This window comes from Aulonocara sp. 'chitande type north' Nkhata Bay, linkage group LG10 (genome assembly GCF_057382095.1).
Source record: "Aulonocara sp. 'chitande type north' Nkhata Bay isolate Kocher_YH1m ecotype deep benthic linkage group LG10, A_spYH_male_GT1.1, whole genome shotgun sequence".
NCBI classification, from domain to species: Eukaryota; Metazoa; Chordata; class Actinopteri; order Cichliformes; family Cichlidae; genus Aulonocara; species Aulonocara sp. 'chitande type north' Nkhata Bay.
This window is the reverse complement of record NC_141353.1, coordinates 26,606,804-26,629,055: the sequence shown is the minus strand read 5'-3', so window position 1 is coordinate 26,629,055 and position 22,252 is coordinate 26,606,804. Positions and strand designations below refer to the sequence as shown.

At 39.8% G+C, this 22,252-nt stretch overlaps 2 protein-coding genes across 11 annotated transcripts in view; one reads left to right on the top strand and one right to left on the bottom strand.

The window, feature by feature from the left end:
* larp1 (La ribonucleoprotein 1, translational regulator) overlaps positions 1–4,900 on the top strand; it is a 58,668-nt gene extending 53,768 nt beyond the window's left edge. For all 10 annotated transcript variants that reach the window (XM_086309317.1, XM_086309316.1, XM_086309315.1 and 7 more), the window contains one exon: positions 470–4,900. In XM_086309317.1, coding sequence (XP_086165443.1) covers positions 470–694 — 225 coding nt within the window. In that variant the 3' untranslated portion in view covers positions 695–4,900. The remainder of the gene's footprint in view (positions 1–469) is intronic.
* Positions 3,878–16,436, bottom strand: faxdc2 (fatty acid hydroxylase domain containing 2). Its single transcript, XM_086309321.1, has 9 exons — positions 16,374–16,436; positions 15,330–15,373; positions 13,631–13,728; positions 13,007–13,110; positions 11,688–11,809; positions 8,849–9,054; positions 8,314–8,419; positions 6,061–6,227; positions 3,878–4,909 (listed from the first exon to the last, which is right to left on the bottom strand). Exons 1-9 carry the CDS (start codon positions 16,396–16,398, stop codon positions 4,753–4,755), a joined length of 1,029 nt encoding a protein of 342 aa, XP_086165447.1. The 5' UTR covers positions 16,399–16,436; the 3' UTR covers positions 3,878–4,752.
* Positions 16,437–22,252: the final 5,816 nt, after the last annotated feature.

Genomic DNA, 22,252 nt, shown 5'->3' with positions numbered 1-22,252 from the left:
CACGAACTAACTTCAGGAAGATGATGTGACTTCTGACAGGTGAAAGAAGATGAGCATGAAAGATGTGTGGTCCTATGTCACACTGTGGACAGTTTCAAAGTTGGGTGTCTTCCAAACAAACAACATTTCGATTTAGGATGATGGTCTCACAATGCGTCTACTGACAGGGAGGAAAACAGAAAGTCGGACCAAATGGATGCAAGTGAAATGTGTAAATGGAGTTGAGCCTGAGCAGCAGAAGCTGTTTGCATGTTTCCTTATACTGTTATCATGATCTCACTGACTGAGGCGTCCCACGGAAACAGATACTGTCCTTGGTGCTGATTCACTAGGTTTTATCTGTTTTATCAGGAGTTTACGTGCTTCAAGTTTTCTCCTGTTTGTATCAATAAGAGCTTAAAGGGTTTTTTGAAGCGCAGCATGTTGTTGCCTTAGGCGTGTTATCTAACACGATTATTTCTGCTTCTAGCCGCCTATGGAGGAAGGAAGTCGCCGAAGACACTCGTCCAGTGGGGATGGTCGCCGCCGGCACCCCTCTCAGCCCTCCAGCCGTCCCCACAGTCAGGCCAGCTCAGGCCCCACCCACGCCACCACCACCCAGGTTCCCACAGCCAAGGATGATGCCAAACCTACCAGCCACAAAGCCCCGGCTCCCACTGCTGATCCCGCATCAAATGCCAAAACACTGAAGTAACTCCACAAACACACTGGCCCACACAGACTAAATTAACAAAGTCTGCAAGTCGCCGGTTCTCTCTGCGCCACAGGAGGGGGAGGGGCATCCAGCTCTTCATTTCAAGCATGTGATATCTTTTTTCTTTTTTTTTCCCCTTGTTTTTGCGCCTGTGAAAGGTTTGATAAATAAGAGAGACAATAAATAATATGCCTCGGTTTATTGATCACTGCTAAGGTTTCTGAACTTTTTGTCTTAATGAGGCAAGCAATGGATGGGTTGACAAACCCATCCATTGCAAAACACTTGTGCAGACCTTCGCCGGATGGTTTAGGTTTAACATTCTGGAAAAAAAAATTTTTTTTTCTTCCCTCCTTGTTTTTGGCCCCTCCCTCCCTGTCTCTGGGACCCTCTTTGATCGTCACTGTCCTGCTGGTTGAAAGATCTTTGATCCCTCATCCAAATCTCAGATTAATGATGACTATTTCTTCAGCACGAAGTGGAATTTGAGATGTGGAAATAGTTTGAACAAGACTGAGCATCTAAAAACACACAAACAAGCCCCAGTAACGGCCCGCTGGAGGCCATACTGCTCTTTGACATCCAGTCGGACCAAAGTGGTTAGAACCGAGCAACTAACTTTTTCATCCGCAGCGCCCTGAGAGTTTTCAAAGGGCTAATATATGAAAAAAATAATTTACCTTATGGCTGCACATTGGAGGGGGAAAATATTTAAGGAAGCAAATGATTAAAAAAAAAAAAAAAAAAAAAGAGAGAGAGAGACTTGCATCAACCCCTTGCTATGGACAAGATCATTGAAAGTTGCCTTATTTTAATGGTTTTACTGCTTCTAAGTTGTGCCTGCCACCTTATTGTCGATTGTACAGCATCAGTCACCCATATATCTCACCACCATTTCCAGCTGAGGCCACTAGTTGGTGCTCTCTGCCAAATTTATTTTCCATCCCCCTCAGTCCCCTTTCATCTGTCTTCCAAGTGTCATTTGGTCTGTTACAAGTCCTGTAATTCATCGCTGTGATTGCAAGTTGTGGCTTTTTGTGCTGAAACACGTCAACCTGGTGAAAGTTTGTCAGCGCCCCACCCCTCGCGAAAAAAATAAAATAAAACACTTAAACGTGATGGAGAGTTGGGGTTGATCTCCCTTTGGGTGCTACCTGACTTTCTGTCGTCCTCCACCTTCCCGTCAGATGAGCTGCATCCATCCGTTTGTCCATCCATCCATCCATCCATCAGTTGATCATCAGTGACGCTACAGGACTGGAAATCATTACAATCTGGATTACTTGAAGAGGCGATGGTTACAAAGAGGACCGTCGTCCTGTGACGCAGGTGCTTTGGGTGGAGACACTAACGATGCTAAGACGTTCAGCGAGCTGCCCGCCACCGCTTCCTGGTTCTCACACGGATCCAAACGTAAGGTGCAGGCAAAAACACGGACAGGCAGGTACTGATGTAGCAGCGTGGGCACGCTCAGTAGAAAACGCACCGCTCGACGTCTTGCCTCACTGTGGACTGGATTGTTTGTTCACAACCTGTTGAGTCGTCACTCTTCGTACAGGACTATTAAATCTGATGATATCAAGCAGAAGAGCGACTCTTCCTCCATGAGTGTAAATGTGAAATTTGAGAGATGAACAGAAAAGATAACAGCTCCCCACCTCTTGTTTTATTGTCTATAGTACAGATATATATTTGCCTTACATGTGTACGTACTCTAACTTTTTTTTTTTTTTTTTTAATGGTCTCATGATTTATCTTTAATGCATTTTAATTTCAATTTGCAGTGTTTGTAGTGTTGTAATGCTGGAGGAGCGCTCTGTGTCGGGCTGATATAAAAACAGAAATGGGAACGTAGCTCACATCGCAAAAGGGAAAGTTGACATCAGGGCGTCAACGGGTCTTCAATGTTTAAAACGAAAAATAATGTGTAAGCTTCTAGTGTTTCATGTTGAAATCAGTTGATTTGATATTTTCTTTTTAGTGAAGATGAGAGAAACATCTCTAATATTACTCTTTTATGCAGCCTTCAGTTTTTCTACAATTAGAATGTATGCAAAGTCTAAAAAAACTGAAGAAAATTCTTTGATTTTTGGGTTTGAACTCAACTAGAATTTGATGAACTTCTGGTTAAAAGAAATTATAAAAAAAAAATGCACATGTGCAAATAGACATGTGGGAAGAAGTGTTTCCTGCTGACCTACTGAGTGCTTGTAGCTAATGTTTGCTCCAGTCATAACTTCAGTTTGAAACTGCATCAGACACCTGTGCCTGTCTTTCTTTTTTTTTGGGGGGGGGGGCCCAGAGGTGGATGTCACATTGTCCTGTCAGTGTTATGTTGTTCAGTTTCTTCCTCTTAAATTTAGAGTTGTATTTAAATGCAAAGTGAAGCTGTACTTGCTTTTTATTTTATTTTTTGCCCACCCTCCCCTTTAATCTTTTATCTTCAGGGAGATTTGGATCAGTTTCAGTTGAAACATCAAAGTGTTTACTGGAGAGGAGGAAAAAAATGAGCTATGAAATAATTCAGAAATGAAAACTCATTTCCCAAAGCCGGCAAAGCCTTTGATGTGATCATCACTCGTCTCGGGACATTTGAGGGGATTCAGGTGCTTTGGGAGTTTTCATCCATCTCTATCGGCATTGAACTGCTGCTGTCCATATAAACTCTAGGGGGCGCTGCCTGTTCAGCTGGTCAGAGTTCCCAGCTGTGCGGGATAAAAGATGGACGTATGGAAGGAAGAGAGGAAACTGAGCAAGATGTGATGTCGCTCAGAGGAATATGGCTGGTTATGATGGCTGGAGACTGGGAGGACAAAATTCCATAAAGCCATATGAATAAGAAATAACTGTATATGAACATCAATAGTTCATTACATTACAGTATCCTAGGCTTGTCATGAGGAAAAAAAAGATGAAAACGAGGAAAAAAGGAACAAAAAAATATATAAAATGGAAAAATGTAAAATACTTGAATGAGATCTTGTATTATAACATTTAATATTCATAATATCTGCTTTGTAGGCTGACGTGATTCGCTATTAGTGTTATTTGTAATTTGTAGTAATTATGCTTTTCCTTTAATAAAGAAAAAAACCCACAAAACGCACAAAAAAACCTCAAACACCAGGTGTCATGTGATCATTCCTATTGTCTATGAAACCCACAGAAAGACCACATGCTTTTTTTTTTTTAATACTTTAATATTAAACAGTTCTATCAGAACATTTGTTACATTTGTATTGATTGACATTGATATTCTGAAAGTATAAGTGCCACAGATATGCAAAGTGCAAAGGAATTGCTTGTCATTTGCCAAAGAATACAGATTCTCGTCTGTCCCAGTGGTCAGTGAACGCAACAGAAGAGTCTGAATGGGTGAAAGTGCTTTTACTAAACTTACAAAAAGTTAAAGAATTCATTAGAAATTAACGATTGCATTTAAAACTGCAATAAGATACATCAAACAGGAACATTCACATTTGTCTTGCATGCTCTTGCGGTGATAATATCGCCTCTTTTACATCCATCGAGGGAGCATTTGTTGTCCAAACCAAGTAATTGTAGTGGTTTCCTCAAACGGTTTAACAGTTGGGTACAAGTAAAAATGCATTCAGAACGAGTGCCAGCAAATAGTGAGACTGCAGAGTGCGGTCCACTCCTGTTTTCACCCCGTTAATCACAGAAAGACTTCAAATGTGCTGTAGCTTAAGTCACCGATGACTAATTCAGACTAAACTCAAAGATGTGAAATGAAGCAAATGTCAAGACAACGGACAAGAAAAAGGAAAAGCTTGTTTCCATCCTGACTTCTCTCTTTTTTTTTTTTTATTGTTAAAAATTAACAGGTAACAGAGCTTAAAAGTAAAATCACATCTGTATGTTATAGTGCAATGACCACACACTAGCACATAAAAGTCAGGTGGGTGACTGCAGAGGCTCGGCAAACTTTGACAGTCAAACTTGACTGAAGATTCAAAATATAAAAAAAAAAAAAATCAACGTTTTTAAGATCGATTGGGAATTACATATCCCCGCATAAGATTCGACCGTTGCAGTCCTCACTGGCCCTTCTTTTGTGTGTCAGGGATGCTCTCGTTCAGCGGGGTGAAGCTGGTGAGCAGAGTGTGGCGCTCGTACTGTTTGGTCTGACGGAACTTGCTGTCTGTGCTGTGGAGCCTGTCCAGGATGCCGAAAACGCCAAAACACTGATTGAACCTGAAAACCGAGACAAGTGAGGGCAACTGTTAGTTATCCACCAAGCAGAATTAGAAACAATTGCCCCAATAATAATAATTTTCAAATTCAGATTTAAGTTTTAAACAACTCAACTACAGGAAACTTATAAAAAGCTGAATAATAGTGGACTTCAGTTTGTCATCCTCACTGCACTGCACAATGAGTGCTGTTGTGTATCAAAGTGAAAACTCAGATACTAATTTGAAGCTTTTACATTCTGCTTTGTGAAGCAAACTCACATTTGCATAGAATTTATAAATGTGGGGAAACGCAGTAACATTTCTTCCTCCGGTCATCGCCTGGTCCTGCAGGACGTTTCTTCCTGTTAAAACGGAGTTTCTAGCTCCCACTGTCGCCAGGTGCTTGCTCTTAGGGTTTCAGCTGATTGTTGGGGAATTCTCTGTATTATTATATTATCTCTGCTTACAATATTACAGCTATAGAGTGCATGCCACAACAAATACTCTTGTGCATTTTCCTGTAATTTGGCATCTTCCCCAACTCAGTGTTACTCGTCTTCCTCTTGATGGGACATTTTCATTGATTTAATTGTCCAATGATAGTGGATTATTCCTACAGTGCTGTCCCACTAACTATTAAAAATCATTTCAGAGTCACACAGTCATACAAGCATAAACACCAAGATACTATATTTTTTACTTAATCTGGTGTCTTGCTTATGCCATATTAAGCCACATGGAAAGACTTCCCAGACTGTACATAATTACTTTCTCCTGTATGAGTAACACTGTGTACAAAGTGCAGTACATAACATTGCCTTTTCAAAGTTATACATTTATCAGCTTCATCTCGTCGAGGTAAAAGTTTTTGGAGTAGCTTCACCCGAGTCTTTGCACACGTGAAGGTTCTGTGTGCCTTCACGGGTCTTATCTAAACAAGATAACTGTACCAGCATCACCGCCTTCCCATCCGGTCGAGTTACTGTGAACTTTGACCTTTCGGATTTGCAAAGTCATCATTATTTCTCTCCAGCAGACTTTTGTGTGACATCCTGTTTGAGTCCAACTGAACATTTGCACCAGTTAAAGAAACTTTTAAGCAGCATTTCTAAGATATCACCTTCAAAACAACAGAACAGGACCTCTGTAAGACAGGACAGGTAAACTCACCTGAGGTGGTGGAAGTCATGGAACTCAGGAGAAGGCAGGAAAGGAAGGTGGTATCCGCAGTGGGAGATGGTGGTGCTGACCAGAGCTACGCAGTACCACATGGAGGTGGTGGATACGTGGGAGCCCAGAAGAACCGGCCCGCTTACCACCGGCAATAAGTTGGAGATCTAACAGCAGAGAACAATCCAGTACGTTTAACAGAAACACACTTACCCTTAGCAGAAGTAAAGTGCTGCGAGAGTTTGAGGTGTGAATTATCAATTCTTCTTTCTTTCTTTTATTCTTCTCTTGCATATTTAAAGATGAAATAGTCTCTGTGATTTACAGCAAATGTACACGTGTGATCTGTATCTGCACGTTTGATCCATTTTTGCTGTTTAACACAAATATCAACTACAGTGGCAATCACTGAGCCAGCAGGGATACTTCAGGGCAGAGGTGGGACCAAGTCATTGTTTTGCAAGTCTCAAGTAAGTCTCAAGTCTTTATCCTCAAGTCAAGTCTCAAGTAATGTCAGGCAAGTCAGAGTCGAGTCTCAAGTCACTGGTGTAAAAGTCCAAGTCAAGTCACAAGTCTGAAACTTTGAATTTCAAGTCCTTTCGAGTCTTTAAAAAAATAAATAAATAAATAAAATAATGTTGCAGTTATATGCTAAATGTAAATATTAGACCATGTAATTTTTAAATCTGTGTTTTTCTCAACACATGACAAAATAGTGAACTTAGAAAATATACACAAATTGTGAAATTGCACCTCTATAAAATGCAGCTCAATTAAACCTAGCTCCAAGAATAATTTTCACCGACAGTTCTGAGATAAGCTGCATGTTATTCTTGGATGCGGTTGTAGGACCGGCTTTAAAATCGCATGACAAAAATATCATACACATTAAAAAAAACTGTATCACCAACGTAGCCTGGACAACATTTGCTAGTTAGATGAAGTCAGCTATCTCATCTTAGCATATTTATATGCATATTTATAATCATACGGTTCTTGGAGTGAGCGCATACACTCATGAAGTTTAGTAACTTCAGGTCACTGCAACAAGCCCAGGTACAGTTTACCGACGGATGGGTACAGGACCTTGAAATGCACCGTGTAGAACGAAAGACCATCGTACGTATCATAAATTTACCAGTCTCACAAATTGTCGTCATAAATACACATTCCTTAACCGTTTATTAATAGGACCTTTGAGCTCAACGGTAATTAATTAGTAGTGGAAATAATTTCTGGTAGTGTAACAGAAATGTAGCAGTGACAATAATATTGTATGCTGTAATCGTACTGGGCAATTGGTGATACAAAAAACCTGTTTTATCCTGTGAATAAAAGTATGTGTTTTTGTCAATGTACCATAATAACAGAAGCGAAACGCAATATTGTGTCAGGACAATTCACTATTTATGCACAATAAATAAAGGAGCATAGCGCGACAATTTCTGTTCAGCGCCAGACTTGCTTGTAACCTATATCACTAATTATGTTATGAAAATGACGTATTAACTACTAAAAAACACTGACCTTCGTGTAAATGCTTGGAGCAGACTAACCTGTGAGCTGTAGTGTTCTGGGACGTTATATTTGATATTTGAATGGCTGCAATCCAGGCCATTCGTCGCGTCTTTGTTACTTCGGAAACATGGCTCGAACAATTTCTCTTCAACGACGTAATCCGATAACAACCGATCTCTTTACCCGTCGGCTTCCCGTGGCTGTCATGCGACCGGCTATTGCAGTTAATGATACAACAGCTTCTTGACATTTTTGTGTTTCTTTTTATCGCTGTATAACTGATTTCAATTGAAAACCTGCGTGCTCTAGTACCTCTTGCCACGAGTTCCCAGAATTCTTTGCGGTTTACCCCTGAATGACGTCACATTTTCAATCTCTATATAATATGCATGTTAAATTTTATATTTGGGGTGAAATATCAAGTCTTTTCAAGTAAACCGGTTCAAGTCCAATTCAAGTCCCAAGTCTTAGAACATTTTTTCAAGTCAAGTCTAAAGTCATAAAATTAATGACTCGAGTCTGACTCGAGTCCACACCTCTGCTTCAGGGACTAATCCGCTCAGCTCTAACTGTGCTAAGAGTGCAGAGAGTTCTTTCAGGATCAGGTCTGACCAGATTCCTAAAGGTATAAATAAGAATCTGTTTTGTTTACGTGAGATAGTTCCAGCTGCTTTGACACTCACAGGGGAAACGGTTCATTTCTTTTTGTTGAGTAGGAGAAAGAGTAAGGCTCACCACGTGCTCCAGAGGATGAGCGTAGATGGAGACAATACCGATGGGAGCGGTCCAATCGTGGTGCTGTTTGTGGTAATGCTTGTAGAGGCTGGGGTGGTGGAACAGCCTGAGGAAAATCAAACAAACAAAATGAACGCATAAAACGACTGCACCCTATCCTGCGTCAAGGTTTGTACTGTGCGCTGGCAAAGGCTCTGAGCTCACATAAGAAAAATCGGATTAACGCTGATAGACGATGTTGCAGGCTGCATTGCTTTATGTAGGGTGAGTCTACAAACAATGTTTATACGGATCGCACCTAATGTCCATGTCCTGTCGCTAAAAATCTAACATGGTGAATTAAAACAGTATATAACTATAAAACAGAGTGACTGCACGCACATGAAAGAAACACAGATCAGCGTAGTGTTAACATCACAATCGCCTCCATCTCTGAAATGAGGAAGAAATGTCATCTACTGCCAACGATCCACTGATTGCATGTTTCATTTTGATGTGTCATGGGTGTTTAAAGTAAAAAATAAATGTTCTTTACCTGTGTGAATAGTAGAAGAAAATCTCCTCCAAGATGGCGAAGGCGGCCAGCTCCATCAGGGCCCAGTGAAAGGTGGGCAGCTCGGGGCCACAGGGGTTTCCTCTCCAGCTCATCAGGTAGTAAACAACCACAGTCATGGCCCCGGAGATTACCACGTGGTTGAAGAGGACACACTTCAAGGCTTGGCGCAGCTTAGCTGGATCCACCTGGAAGACAAATGAAGAGGTCAAAAGAGGTATCAAAACTATTCAAACTACCAAGCTTCCCTTTCCACTGACAAATGTAATTTACATGGCATGACACTGCGTTCATTTGAAAGACACTTTATTTCATAAAGAGAGGAAAACATTAAAAACTGAAAGCTTCTCTCTTTAAAAGGACGACCAATAACAAGGTCAGACCAGTTCTTTCTATTTGTATCTTTATCATGCATATTTAATCATCTTCACTTAATACTTGATATATATTCTTATTTCATGTCTTATCCTTTTCCATACTGTTGTTTCTGTTTATGCTGCAGAGTGTGTTATAAATAAGTCTTTATACTCATCTGACATCCCCTGTTAGGTACACCCGTCCAACCACATTAATGCACTTATCTAATCAGCCAATCACATGAAAGCGCCTCAGTGCATTTACACATTTATCCATGGTTCAGATGATCTGCAGAAGTTCATTCTCAGAAAGAGGAAGAAAGGCGACTGAAGTGACTTTGAATAAGGCATAAAGTGTTTTGAAACCTGCCAATCTACTGGTTTCCAGAGAATGTGTGAAAAAGAGAAAATATCCATTAAGCAGCATTTCCTGGTATGAATTTCTACAGAAATGTGCAGATGGAAGGGTCACAATTCAGTGTAAACAGCATGAAAGCATGGATTCATCCCGCCTTGTATCAACGGTTCAGGCTGGTGGTGGTGGTGTAAAGCCCTAGACGACATTTTCTCAGCATGTTTAGAGTGCCTCGGTACCAAATCAGCAAGATGAGTAGTGTTGCCAACCATGCCCATCCCTTTATGGCCACACTGTACCAATCTTCCAATGGCTGCGTTCGGCAAGATAACACACATCACAAATGGCCTCCACACCAGATCTTAATAATAATCTTAAAAATCCAATAAAGCAGCTTTGGATATGTGATTGAACATGAGATTTTCATCATGGATGTGCATGAGTGATGCAATCATGTCAGCATGGACCAAAATCTCTGCAGACTGCTTCTAGCACCTTGTTGAATTGTTGTCATGATGAATTAAGGCCTTTCTGTTGGGGTCCAACCCAGTACTAGCAAGATGTACCTAATAAAGTGGTCTTTGAGTGGATATCTGTATCAGCTAATTTACCCTTTTACCTCCAACCTTTGGAACCCAGTTATAAACTCATGCCATGTCATAATGAACTTTCCAGAGTGTGAGAACAGTGTGTCTCTGAAGCTTACACTGACCTTTTGTACATCTGTGTGTTTTCCATAACATGCACGCACACACGCTCTCTGAACAGCAGACTTTGTTTCTGTGCAGACTCTTTATCGAATGCTCTTTGTTTTCTCTCTCAATGTTCTTTTATTTGACATCTTTTTCCCTTTACTTGAACCAGCTGCAGCAGATAGCTCCACGAGTGTGGCTCTCTTCCATTTAGAAAGGCCTTTTTTTCTCCCCACTGTTGCCAAGGGAAACATTGGTTCCCTATAATCTACAGGGTGTTTGCGTTATAGTATAAAGTCCCTTAAGATAACTATCATGCTGAATTAGCTGTTTACCTATAGTAGATTACATTGATTTTTTTATCATCTAGTGTAAATAGCTCCACAAAATGCTAATTTTAACATAAATAAATGTTCCTACACTTAGAGATAGTGTGACTATACATTCAAATTTACAGCTCTTCTCATTCACCAGTGACATGCACTTGTTATTTAGCAGTTTCTAAAGCAAATGTGTGATCACTACACATGTGCTCTGACACATTGATCAGATAATTTAGATAAACAGTTACATTACTTGATAAAGTCATATAATTTTATCATTCTTAACCAGTTATATTGCTTTTTAAAGTACACAAGCACTTTTACCCAATTTTATAATCTTGTTCCATTAAAGCACATCCTGGTTTGTTTATGACCAGTAGATCCCAAGTTCAGACAGCTATTCTCGATCATTGACCTGCAGTATTTCTGCTCGGAGTCACAGAGAAACACTGTGACAGCAGCTTTTCGCAGATTACCTCATCATTAAAGATATAAAATTTAAGGGCCGCAGAAATATATGTCAAGCTGTAACAGCGGCAAATTCCACTGAGTACATGCAAATCAGAGGAGGAGGGATTTTTGAAGCGATAACACACTCTCTGATGGGAAAACGAGAGAAAATAGGGGGAAAACAATAAACTGGAAGTCTTTTTCATTTGGGTAAAGTGAGTCTCCAGTTTGTGCACTGGAAAAACAATCACTAACAAGGACACTTTTCACAGTAACCCCTGGTTATCAGTAATGCCCCTCTTTATCTCTGCGGTGTCTGACAACATCTGTTAATCAAACACAGTTAGAGGACTTTGGTCAGACGGGCATGTGGAGAGCCCCATCGTTTGCAGATGTTATCAACCACATCTGCACACACGCGCATGGTGTGGATCTTTAAGTAGAGCAGCAGCCTACAGCAGCATGCCCAATAGCAGGACTCAAAATTAAAATGTAATTGTTTTCATTTTTAAATCTCATATTCACTTAAAAAAAAAAGATATCATGTGATCATATCATAAGCTTGTACATTTTATGTAGATGGCATGAAAAAATAAAACAAGTAACAGTGCAGATAAAACAAAATAAAAAAAAAAAAAAGCTTACTGGGTTGTTCTTGTCCAACTGGATACGGTAGCGGGTGATGAAGGACGGTGTGCCAGTGATGTCCACCCACAGCAGGAGAGCATTTGACCCCCAAAAGGCCAGAGTGGGAACAAGCATGGTCCCTATGGAGATAAATAAGATAACTATTAGAGAACCTTTAACTCAACCGGGGCCTTCATTATGCGTTCATTTACGCACAACTCCAAACACATCAGGAGGAGATTTCAAGTTAAATCCATGGCAAAATCTTCCACAATGACATCATCACTGTGCACCCTGCTGTTTTTGTTTGTTTGCATTAAATTATATCACCAAAGGTGTTGCTCCAGCCGGTGAGGAGTGATTCAGTTTTGGAGTCGATCCAAAACTTAATCACTCGATCTGGAGATTTTTGGAATGATTCACTGAGATTATTATTTTCATTAATTAAAATTAATGGAAACATTCCCTTGATGATATCATTACACCCTAATCCAGGTCCAGATAGCTTTCTTAACAAGGGAATCAATTCATGCGTGGTGTGTGTTGAGTTTTTAGCTTTGATAGTATTTAGTTAATATCAAATCCAGTTCTTTGATATTCTGGATAACTGGTCTTTTTATTATTAATAATGGATTGCATTTATATGGCGCTTTTCGAGACCCTCAAAGCGCTTTACAATTCAACTATTCACTCTCACATTCACAAGCTACAGTTGTAGCCACAGCTGCCCTGGGGCAGACTGACAGAAGTGAGGCCGCCATATCACTTTTTTTTCGCATTATTAGCATCACCTCTGAGCAACACCAGTAGGTGAAGTGTCTTGCCCAAGGACACAACGAGCAGGGGATCGAACCGGCAACCTTCCAGTTACAAGATGAGCTTCCCAACCCCCTGAACCACGGTCGCCCAATTCTTATATTATAGTTGATAATGTTATTATAGTGATGTTATTATTATAGTGTGATGTTATGTGGACTGAAAACACTGAACTGAAAATACATACCCTACCTAGCACACATCCCATGTCCTACATACTCTAGATAACATCTGAATGAGGTAAACCACCTATTGTGCAAAAGCTGCTCGCTGTGAGACAGCAAGTGAGAAATCTGAACTAATGTGTTCTTAGTGCTCCACAAACATGATTTTTCCTCTGTGCTGGCTAATGTGACCTTATGTGTCCAAAATATAGGGGAAAAAATCTATGCATTGATGAAACCACCTAAATGATATGATACAAAAGGAGGTCATTTAAGTTATTTGCATGTTTAAAGCAGTCTGCAGTGCTTGCAAATCCACAGTCATTTGCAATGTTGCACTCTGGTTTTATTTCTTACCCAGGAAGAACAAAGAAGCGTCGTGGCCCTCGTATGCCACGTACAACTTGGTCCACAAGTTCTGCCAAAAATCTCCCGAAGCTCCCCAGAATCTCTGAAGGTGCCTGAAGGAGGAATTACAGCTCAGTTTTAAATTCACAAAACTGACTACGTGTTAAACAAACCTCTGTGGAAACTATTCGTTACACACTTGTCTACACATCTTGTGCTTGCATGCTCTCTCCTTTCCAGCAGCCCCTCCAAACAAAAATCTAACCACCAATAAAAACACCCAGGGATGGACAGTGTGTCAAACAACTGCAGCTACAACTAGTCCAGCAAAGACTCCAATCTGAATACTTGTACACATTACATAATTTCAGGTGATGAAATTTGTAATTTCATGTAATGCTGTGTTCTCGTTACACCCTTTACCAGCCTAACATGTACTGTCCTGTCCTCGTCTATCCAGTCCTGGCTCTGCACCATCCTGCTCTCACTCCTCCCATCCAGTTCTCATCTGTTGGGTCCAACTCCTTGTCATGTAGCGCCTGCCTCTTTCTACTATGCATAACGTAACAACCTGGCAATGCCACTCCTCCAGTTTATGTCAGGGCAAACTGTTGTTTTGCAAATGTGACATACCATGTCAGTGAGTTCCCGAACGCAGCCAAGAATAAGATCCCAGATCCAATGACAAACCCGGCTTTCTTCACAGAGTCCCACAGTCCTCCGGGGCCCTCCTGGGAGACAGAAAAAGAAACAGCGTTGTGTGAAGCCCTCTGTTGCTTCGGCGATGAGAATGCAATCTCATGATGTTTCGCTATATTAGCATTTCCCCACAGAAACCTCTCCTGATACAGAAATGTCTCAAAAACAACAGCGAGACTGTTACTGAAACCTCTATCTCGCCAGGAGGACGAGAACACTGTGGATCTGAGTGGTTCCTGTTGAGTGTGGGGTTTTCAGGAACTGCCTGAAGTTAATAACCCAGAATGCAAAGCAGCAGGAGGGGAAACAGTCAGACTCTGAAAACTCTCTCTGTGTATTTTACTTAGGCAATTACAGTACATTTATAGTGCATTTTCAATCATCATAAAGAGCATCTCAGTTAAAGGATAACACTATTTTACACCTGTTTAGAAAGGTCTAAATATAGCTGTTTACACAGAAAATGTGCACGATGACTCTGACAAAATGCATCTGCACTGAGAAATGCGGATCAGTTCACTCAGCAGGAAGTAAGCCCAAGGATTGATGTCACATTCACTAGACTCTCTAAAATGCCAGCTTTTCACCTCAGCTGCCCTCATCCAAGCCACGACAACAGAGAGAACAATGTCACACAAATGCCGTGCTGGTCTCACGCCTCAGCTGGTCGTTTTCAGAGATGCAATCATGATCATGAAGATGCAAATACACCCATGCTTCCTTGTGCACTTATTGTGACATTTTTGCTTACTACATTTATTACCCATATATTTTTTCTGAAAACTGAGTAACTAAGCTATCGTTTCCCTGTGAGCTACACTCATTTTGCTTTTCTGCTCCACGTGACAACAAAACCCGTCTCTACCGCTTCACTGATCAAAACACTCCTTTTCTCACGATCATACACACAATCCAGTATTTGCTTTTGTCTGTTTGCTGCCTCTATAGATTCAAAAATTAAAAAAAAAAAAAAAAAAGGAACGTGCCTATCAGGTCAAGCCTGTTGTCAACAACATACAGCAAAGAGGGCAAGTCTCGGTGGAGGCACGGTTTAAAAACAGCAGTCAGATGGAAAGATTCTTAATTAGACAAATCAGGCTGCAGCTATAAAAATAAAAATTAAACCTTTAAAGATGTGATTTAGAAAAATATGCACGAACAAGTAGTGTATGCAGAAAACTAATAGAATAAGCTAAAATTTGACTTGTATTTAGCCCACAGGGAAGGTGAGAAATCCAGATTTGATTTTTTTAAAAGGATTTGCCAAACATCAGCTTCTGTGATTGCATCTCTATATTCCCCCCGGGGAATATAGAGATATGTAGGGCAACATGAGACAGGTTTCATTTGAAGCTTTGCACGCATCAAAGTATCTGCAGTTGTTTGGCAAAATTACATTACATAACATACACATAACAACGACCTCCCCAAAAACAGATGAGCAGTAATCCAGCAATTCACATCGGACAGCTAAGAGGGGAAAAAAAGTCATGTAATGTATAACGGATCGAGGGTTGTGCCTGTGTTGTCGATGACTCGCTGTATTGTGTTGCCGCCTTGTCCGTTTGTGAATCTTTTCAGTTGAATGGTGATAACAGCAAGGTGTTTGGCTGCAAGGACGATCTGTTCTTACCTGTCGGCCGCTGCTTCCTCTGCTCTCCTCAGCTTCCCTCGCACCTGCAAACACAAAATTACATACAAGAGTTAAAACATGTAGATGCTACAGCAAATATTTAATTCAATTTCAATTCAGTTTTATTTACATAGTGCCAAATCACAACAACAGATACCTCAAGGCGCTTATTGTAAGGAACTATGATCTATCAGTAATTGCCAGGGAAGCACATTTTAAAATGAAGAAAAAATCAAACTATGATTCTGGAAGCAAAAACTCCTAAGGAAGTGTACCATCTCAAAATAACTAATTACAGAGCGAAAAGGTTTATTGGAAAAGTAAAGTGGTCTAACTCCAGCTGTCCTTCAAAATAAGACTCTTTGATAACAGGAGATTTTTTTTATTACATTTTTGTGATTACATTTGAGAGATTAAGTTTCTCTTTGAAATGTTGTCATTTCTCAAAAACATTTACATTTTTGTCTCAAACTTCTTTGTATCTTTCCATTGTAGAGTAATCATCCGAGTGCATGTGCAAATTTGTACCACAGGAGGATTAAATATAATCCTATTATTAGAGTGTGGACGTTTTTAGTGAAATTCTTGGGGATCAGGCTGCCCTACATCCACTCGGCCCATCTCTTTTTGCAGTAACGGTGTAAAAGCACAAACATCCATCCAACTAATAATTACTTTCACAGCAATCATTCACAGACTTTTTTTTTTTTTTTAAATCACGAGCAAATTATGGTGACCTATATTATTATTATAACGCCATTATTCAACTAAAACTAACAGGCATGTAATCCTAAAAAGAAATATTTTTAAAAAATCGTTAATACAACTGAGATGATGCTCAGCTGTGCACCTTACAGGAGTGTAATACAGAGTTTATATATTGCGAGCTGAACTGCGTGTACCTGAACGCACCAGGTGCCTTTGCTTATGCATCACTGGGCCTACAGGTGAGGAAAAAGACGGCTGTGCCCAGTTTTAGTAATGGCTTTTTCACGCTGATCAAACCTGACCTGACGTTAGCGCTTCAAGTCTGCGGTGACTTACCGCTGGCTGCTGTCTCCACCGACATGTCTGCCCGCTGCTCACAGTCCCGCACTGGCCGCTGCTCACAGTCCCGCACTGGCCGCTGCTGTTCAGCAGCTCTGGAAAGAAGCAGTTTATTTACAACAGCCAGCGACTTCTCACTGGCTGACTCCCGGTCAGCTGACCCAAGCCCGGAAAACGAGACTTCTTCCTGCTCGGTGTGTTTTTTTTCCTGCGGTCCACGTGAGATCCAGGTGAAGGTTGAAACCACAGCGGAGTCCGGTCAGTGCTGTGATCCAATGCATTAGATAGCTGTCTCATTAAGTGAATACCGCTGTCAGAGTCCTTGGATATTTTATTTTCGTACTTTGTTCAACACGATAAAATTGTCGTCTTTAGGAAATCGTTTTTCATTTGGATTCGCCGAGAAAAACAGAAACCAACCACCAGATTAATCATTAATGATAATAACTGTTCACTGCAGGATCATTTATCTTTATTGCACTTTATTATTAGCAGCTTGTCATAAACCACATCATTTATTCTCATTTCCTCAGTTAAATGTGCAAAAAATGCCAACGAACACAGTTTAACCGAGCTAAAAATATATTTCTGCACAAGGTTGTTCCCAAACAATTATTAGCTGAAACGCTAATATGCATTTTTCAGCATGGTGTGCGATGTGTCCTCAAAACAAGGAAACTCAAAGAATAGAGGACAAAAAAAGAAATGGCAAGCCTCCAAAAACTATTTACAGCAAACGAACAGCATCTGAAAGTCATGTCCTTAAGAAACAGGAAAAGCTCAAAGCCCACAGGACCTGAGAGATGCATCTGGAATTTCATTTGATCTATCTACTGTTCACTGAAGCCCAGATTTTAAAACAACATGCAATACCATCTGGAAGGCATCTGACTGTCAGCAGCTTCAATTTTCACCATAGTCTGCAGTGATCCCAAACACACGTCCAGTAGAGTAAAAGCATACCCAGATAGAAAAACACACACTGGGACACCAACAGTCATGGATTGGCCTCCCCAGAGCCCGGACCTGAACCTTAACCTGAACAGTGAGATCATCTTAACAGAGAACAGAACAAAAGGCAGCCAAGATCCAAAAAAAGAGCTTTTAATGAATAGGCTGGCAATTAGCTTTCAACAAAAAAATAAAATGAAATAAAATAACTAAATGTGTAAGATCCCCCCCCAAAATGGAAAAAACTGAACTTGACCTAAACCCTTAAAAAATTAATATTAACAAGAACAAAAACAATAATAATTTGCAAATTAAGAGCACATATTTTTCTTCCATTTGTCTTCTTAGTTCGAACTCTGTAGACGACCATGACCAAGATGACTGAGAAACTGCAGGGGCATGGGAGCACATGATTTAAAAAAAAAGCATAAAAAACAAACAAACATTTCATTAATGCAAGAAAACTCCAACCATTTAAAACCAGTGCAGCCACGTTCACGCTCACACAGCTCAGTGAACGCAGACCTGGGACTCTTTCAGCTGTGCTTTCAAACTGAATTAAAATCTTCAACTCTTCATTCAGAGCCATGCTCTTTCCTAACAGCGCCAGCAGGCAGTTCCAGTTGACATTCTAGTGGAGATGCTTAAATTTCCAAAGGAGATTTTAGGAAAATGTGTCTGAAGTTCTATACATCAAAAGCGTATTTGATAGAATGGTGCATAAATATTAAATATATTCACATATGGTATGGCTGTGTTTTACTGTAGAAAGCATCTCCTAATAGGTTAGTGGTATGTCTGAAAATGCTGTACTACACTATGGGTCTGTATGCTGTACACATTGTGCTTTCCCTACTGTAAACTGTGAGTTGCTGATCCTAATGTGCTTCACCATTGGTTGTGTAAAATGGTCAGAGGGCCGGTGAGACGTTAGTCTGTGGTGGCTGTGGTCGTACCTTTGCTCCACCCCTCGCCTGAACAACAATAAAGCTATAATGCACAGATAACAGGTAAGGCTTTGCACCGACGGCACCTGTAACTATCCCTTTTGTTTCTTCCAATTATAGTTAAAATATCCTAAAGGCAAAGTATATTGTTATCTAATCACTCAAAGTATTGCTTTAACTCTGAAAGTCCAACCTTCAGTTTGGAAGGACAGTTCTGTGCAACAGTCTTTCTGGCATTTGTGTGATGGTGTGATGAATCTTTCTTGCATTTTGAAGGTCTTTCAAAGGTTTCAAAGGTCCAGTAGAGTAAAAGCATACCTGGTTTCTGTGGACTGTGGCTGCTTTTTCAATCCAATTCTTATATCAGTGTTTTTTAAGACTTATCGCTTAAAACAAAACAAACAAAAAAACTCAAGGGATGAACCAGTGTTATAGCTGGACATAATAACAAATTAGTCAAGAACCCATCTTAAATTTTATCTTTAGACATTTTGTTACTATATGATTTGGTTGTACTTTCTTTAGTTGAACCTATGAAAAATACCAACGGTAACACAGTTTGACAGGAATAAAATAGTGGTTTTGTACCAATAGGGTGATTTCCAAACAACTATTAGCTGAAACTGGACAAGTGGAGTGCAAAAAAAGGGAAAAGACAGACCTAAAAAAACTATCTGGAATAGATAAACAGTATCTGAAAAATGGAGAAAAAAATCCTGCAAAGGCCCTAAATATGACCTGAGAGATGCAGCTGACCCTCCAGTAGATCCATCTAAATCTACAATGAAGCCTTAGTAGACCAGAAATGGTCTAAGTGTGATGTGATGGTGGCTTTCAAGAAGCCATTTTTAAGAAAGGGAAACAGTGAGAAAAGGCTGAGGTATGGCAAATCACAAAAGAGCCAGACTAAAAATCAGTGGTAGCAGGTCTGACGGTGTGATGAATCAAAATGTAACATTTTTGGATCAACACATCAACATGTACGGAGGAGGTCGGGAGAAAGTTACAAGAGTAATTGTCTCCAATCTGTCCCACAGGACGGCTTTGGAAAATGTGATGAAAGGCATAAACTTTAGACCTTTAACTGTATTTTCACAAGTTTTACAGCTTTTGCTACTAATAAAGATCTCCCACGTGATCATTCACATGGCACCAAAGTAATTATGAATGAGATAAACAATTACTTATATATTTCAGGTTTTTACAATGATTCCACAGTAACATAAATAAATAAATGCATAAATAAATAGATAATACATTTTCTGTGAATGACTGTGACTGGGTAGGCTGGTGATGAGCTACCAGAGCTTTTTCTGCAGTTTTAAACATTTATTCATCACAATTTAGGTCCAAAGAGCCATGTTGTTAGATTTCTTTCATTGCTTTATCATTTAGAAAAAAATGAGGCCTCCTGTTAATATTGACATTACAAAATTGGCATGACAGTGATCCCAAACACACTGCCAGTGTAGAAAAACCAAAAACACACAATGGAACGCTATCAGTCATGGATTGGCCTCCCCAGAGCCCGAACCTCAACATTATTGAAGCAGCTGATAGAGAATAGAACACGAGGCAGCCAAGAACCAAAGAAGAGCTTTGGATGTCCTTTAAGAAGCCCGGAGAACTGTTCCTAAACACTACATAAAGAAATTACAAGAAAGCGGCCTAACAAATGTCAGATGGTGACGAAGAATAAAGGTACTAAATATTTACTTTCAAGCTCGTTGCAAAGCTCTCTGTATATGCATTTCCATGTATATGTGCACTCTTTTCAATAAATCTCTAAATCTTTTAAAATTTTCTAGCAAAATATGAACAAATGAGGGGTGGTCAAACTTCACAATGCTGTACTTCCATGTACAACACTGCAGCTTTACAGAGATGACATGAATGTCTACAGGATGCACGTGCATGCACTTTCCCCTATTTTCCGTGCTGTAACTGCTCGTGCAGTTATCATTTAATACTCCCTTATCAAGAAGATATTCAGATCTGTCAGCAACATGTGGCTCCTTTTATTATCACCAATCATTGTGAAGCAGGCAATCGGCACACTGTAAAAAATATATGCTTTAAACACTTCTGCGGATCAAATGTAGAAAATGTGGAAAGAGAGGTGACACTCTTCTTACATCCCGGAGGAGCTTCTCTCATCTGTAGTCTGAAGATTTATTGCTGTTTTATTCTTCTATTGGCTATGATTCTAAATTGTTTAATTAATGCATTTATGACACATTTTATGATATCCTGTACTGATGAAATTGGCAACTGCATTAATTCCTTTGGATGACTCCGTTCCTGTATTACATGACACATTGTGCTATATCAGCAGTGTAGTCTTTTAGTATTTTACTGTTGATATCAGTTAGCCAGAACTAAATGAAAGTCTCGGCAGATTTAATTTTTTAATTAATTTATTATTTATTTGTATTATCAGCCTACACTTTCAGATCCAGACTCAGACCCTCCAGGAGGGGGCGACACATTTCCACTCACTCTACTCCAACCTTCATGGTGTAACCAAATTTTATTCAAGCCATAGGATCTGATTTAATAAATATAAATTTACAGTGCATTTTTAAAAAATTATAATATTAGTTATTATATTATGTTTTCTGTTATTTCTGTCTTTCTTTTGGTTGGGAATCACAGGAAAGAGGAGACATGATCCTCAGTACTTTTCTATTATATTACACACAAATAACTTAATTGGTTTATCAGAAAACTGAAGTATGCATCACAAGTTTAGGTCAAATAGTTTCACTGTAAATGCTGCATAGCAGACTTTGACGGATCAATAGATTTGTTGTAAAACTCATCTTAAGTCTGATTTAGATTTTTATGCACTAAATGAGATCTAGTCAGTCCGATTTCATCCGGTCCCTGCAGCGTATTTTCACGCTGATACAAATTTACTACACAGCTCAGGTCTGACCTCTGGTGAGAAACTGTGCGCACTGCATCAGTATGGTGCACACATCCATCGGATGTGAGTCCTGCACAGCCTTGACTGTCTTTGAATGTCCTTCAGCTTTTTTTGTTTGTTTATTTTTGTGTTAAATCTCCCTTTTTCAGGTTTGATTTGCACATATACAGTTTTTAACAGTCATGAAGTATTAGATGATTTCTGGTACCTGCCTAACTACTTACATAAACAGCTGATAAACCTTTGGAAGAAGGGTGGTCAGCAGCATTATCTGTTTGTTTTTATGGTTTTTTCTATGCTTTTCCTGCAGCTTAAATATTTTATTCAGATCACGTGGATGGTGGTGGGATTCCACCGTTGGAGTATTAATGCTTTAATAAATGCCATATTTTATTTGGGACTTCTGCCGACGGATTAGCTGCATAACTTTCTCAGCACCAGGAGATGCAAGGAAGATTTAGCTCATACTTGTTGATGACATGTGTTTTATCTTTGGTCTTTGACTTTGATCAGTGTAACTTTGTGCTGAACATTGGGGGGGGGGGGGGGGGGGGGTGTCAAAATCTGTGTCTAAAAAAATAAATAAATCTGGGTAAATTCCAGGTGATTAAACATGCAACTGTTTTGCTGGTAATAACTGAAATGAGTAAAGAAAATCAACAGCCTATTTACACAAGATAATTCATAATTTTCTTGGGGGGGGGACCCCCCTGGAAATTACACCCCTGAATTCAGGTGATGCACTGCCTGATTAAGTGGAAAAAAGAGTGACACCCAAGAAGAAGACCTTTCTGATGCACTCAGTGATCTTAAGCGTCTTGCAGAGGTAACAGCAGGATCTCAGGTTCAGGTCTCACGTGTAAAAGCTAAACTATTAAAGATACTATTCAATAACAGTGACAGAAATCTGACCAAAGTGAGACAAATGATGAAGCCCATAAGTCTATTAACTGAGCTTCCTCCTTCTGCTGCTTACATTTCTGACAAAGTGGACCAATGAGCTAATCTTTTCTCTCCGTACAGACAGAATCTCAGACTATCCTGTGAGC

Excerpts from the sequence above, each read along its gene's own strand:
- faxdc2 (XM_086309321.1), bottom strand. The coding sequence starts at position 16,398 with ATGTCGGTGGAGACAGCAGCCAGCG. Across the intron at positions 13,729-15,329 it reads GAGGAAGCAGCGGCCGACAG|GAGGGCCCCGGAGGACTGTG; the intron begins GTAAGAACAGAT and ends TCTGTCTCCCAG. Across the intron at positions 9,055-11,687 it reads AGTTGGACAAGAACAACCCA|GTGGATCCAGCTAAGCTGCG; the intron begins GTAAGCTTTTTT and ends TTTGTCTTCCAG.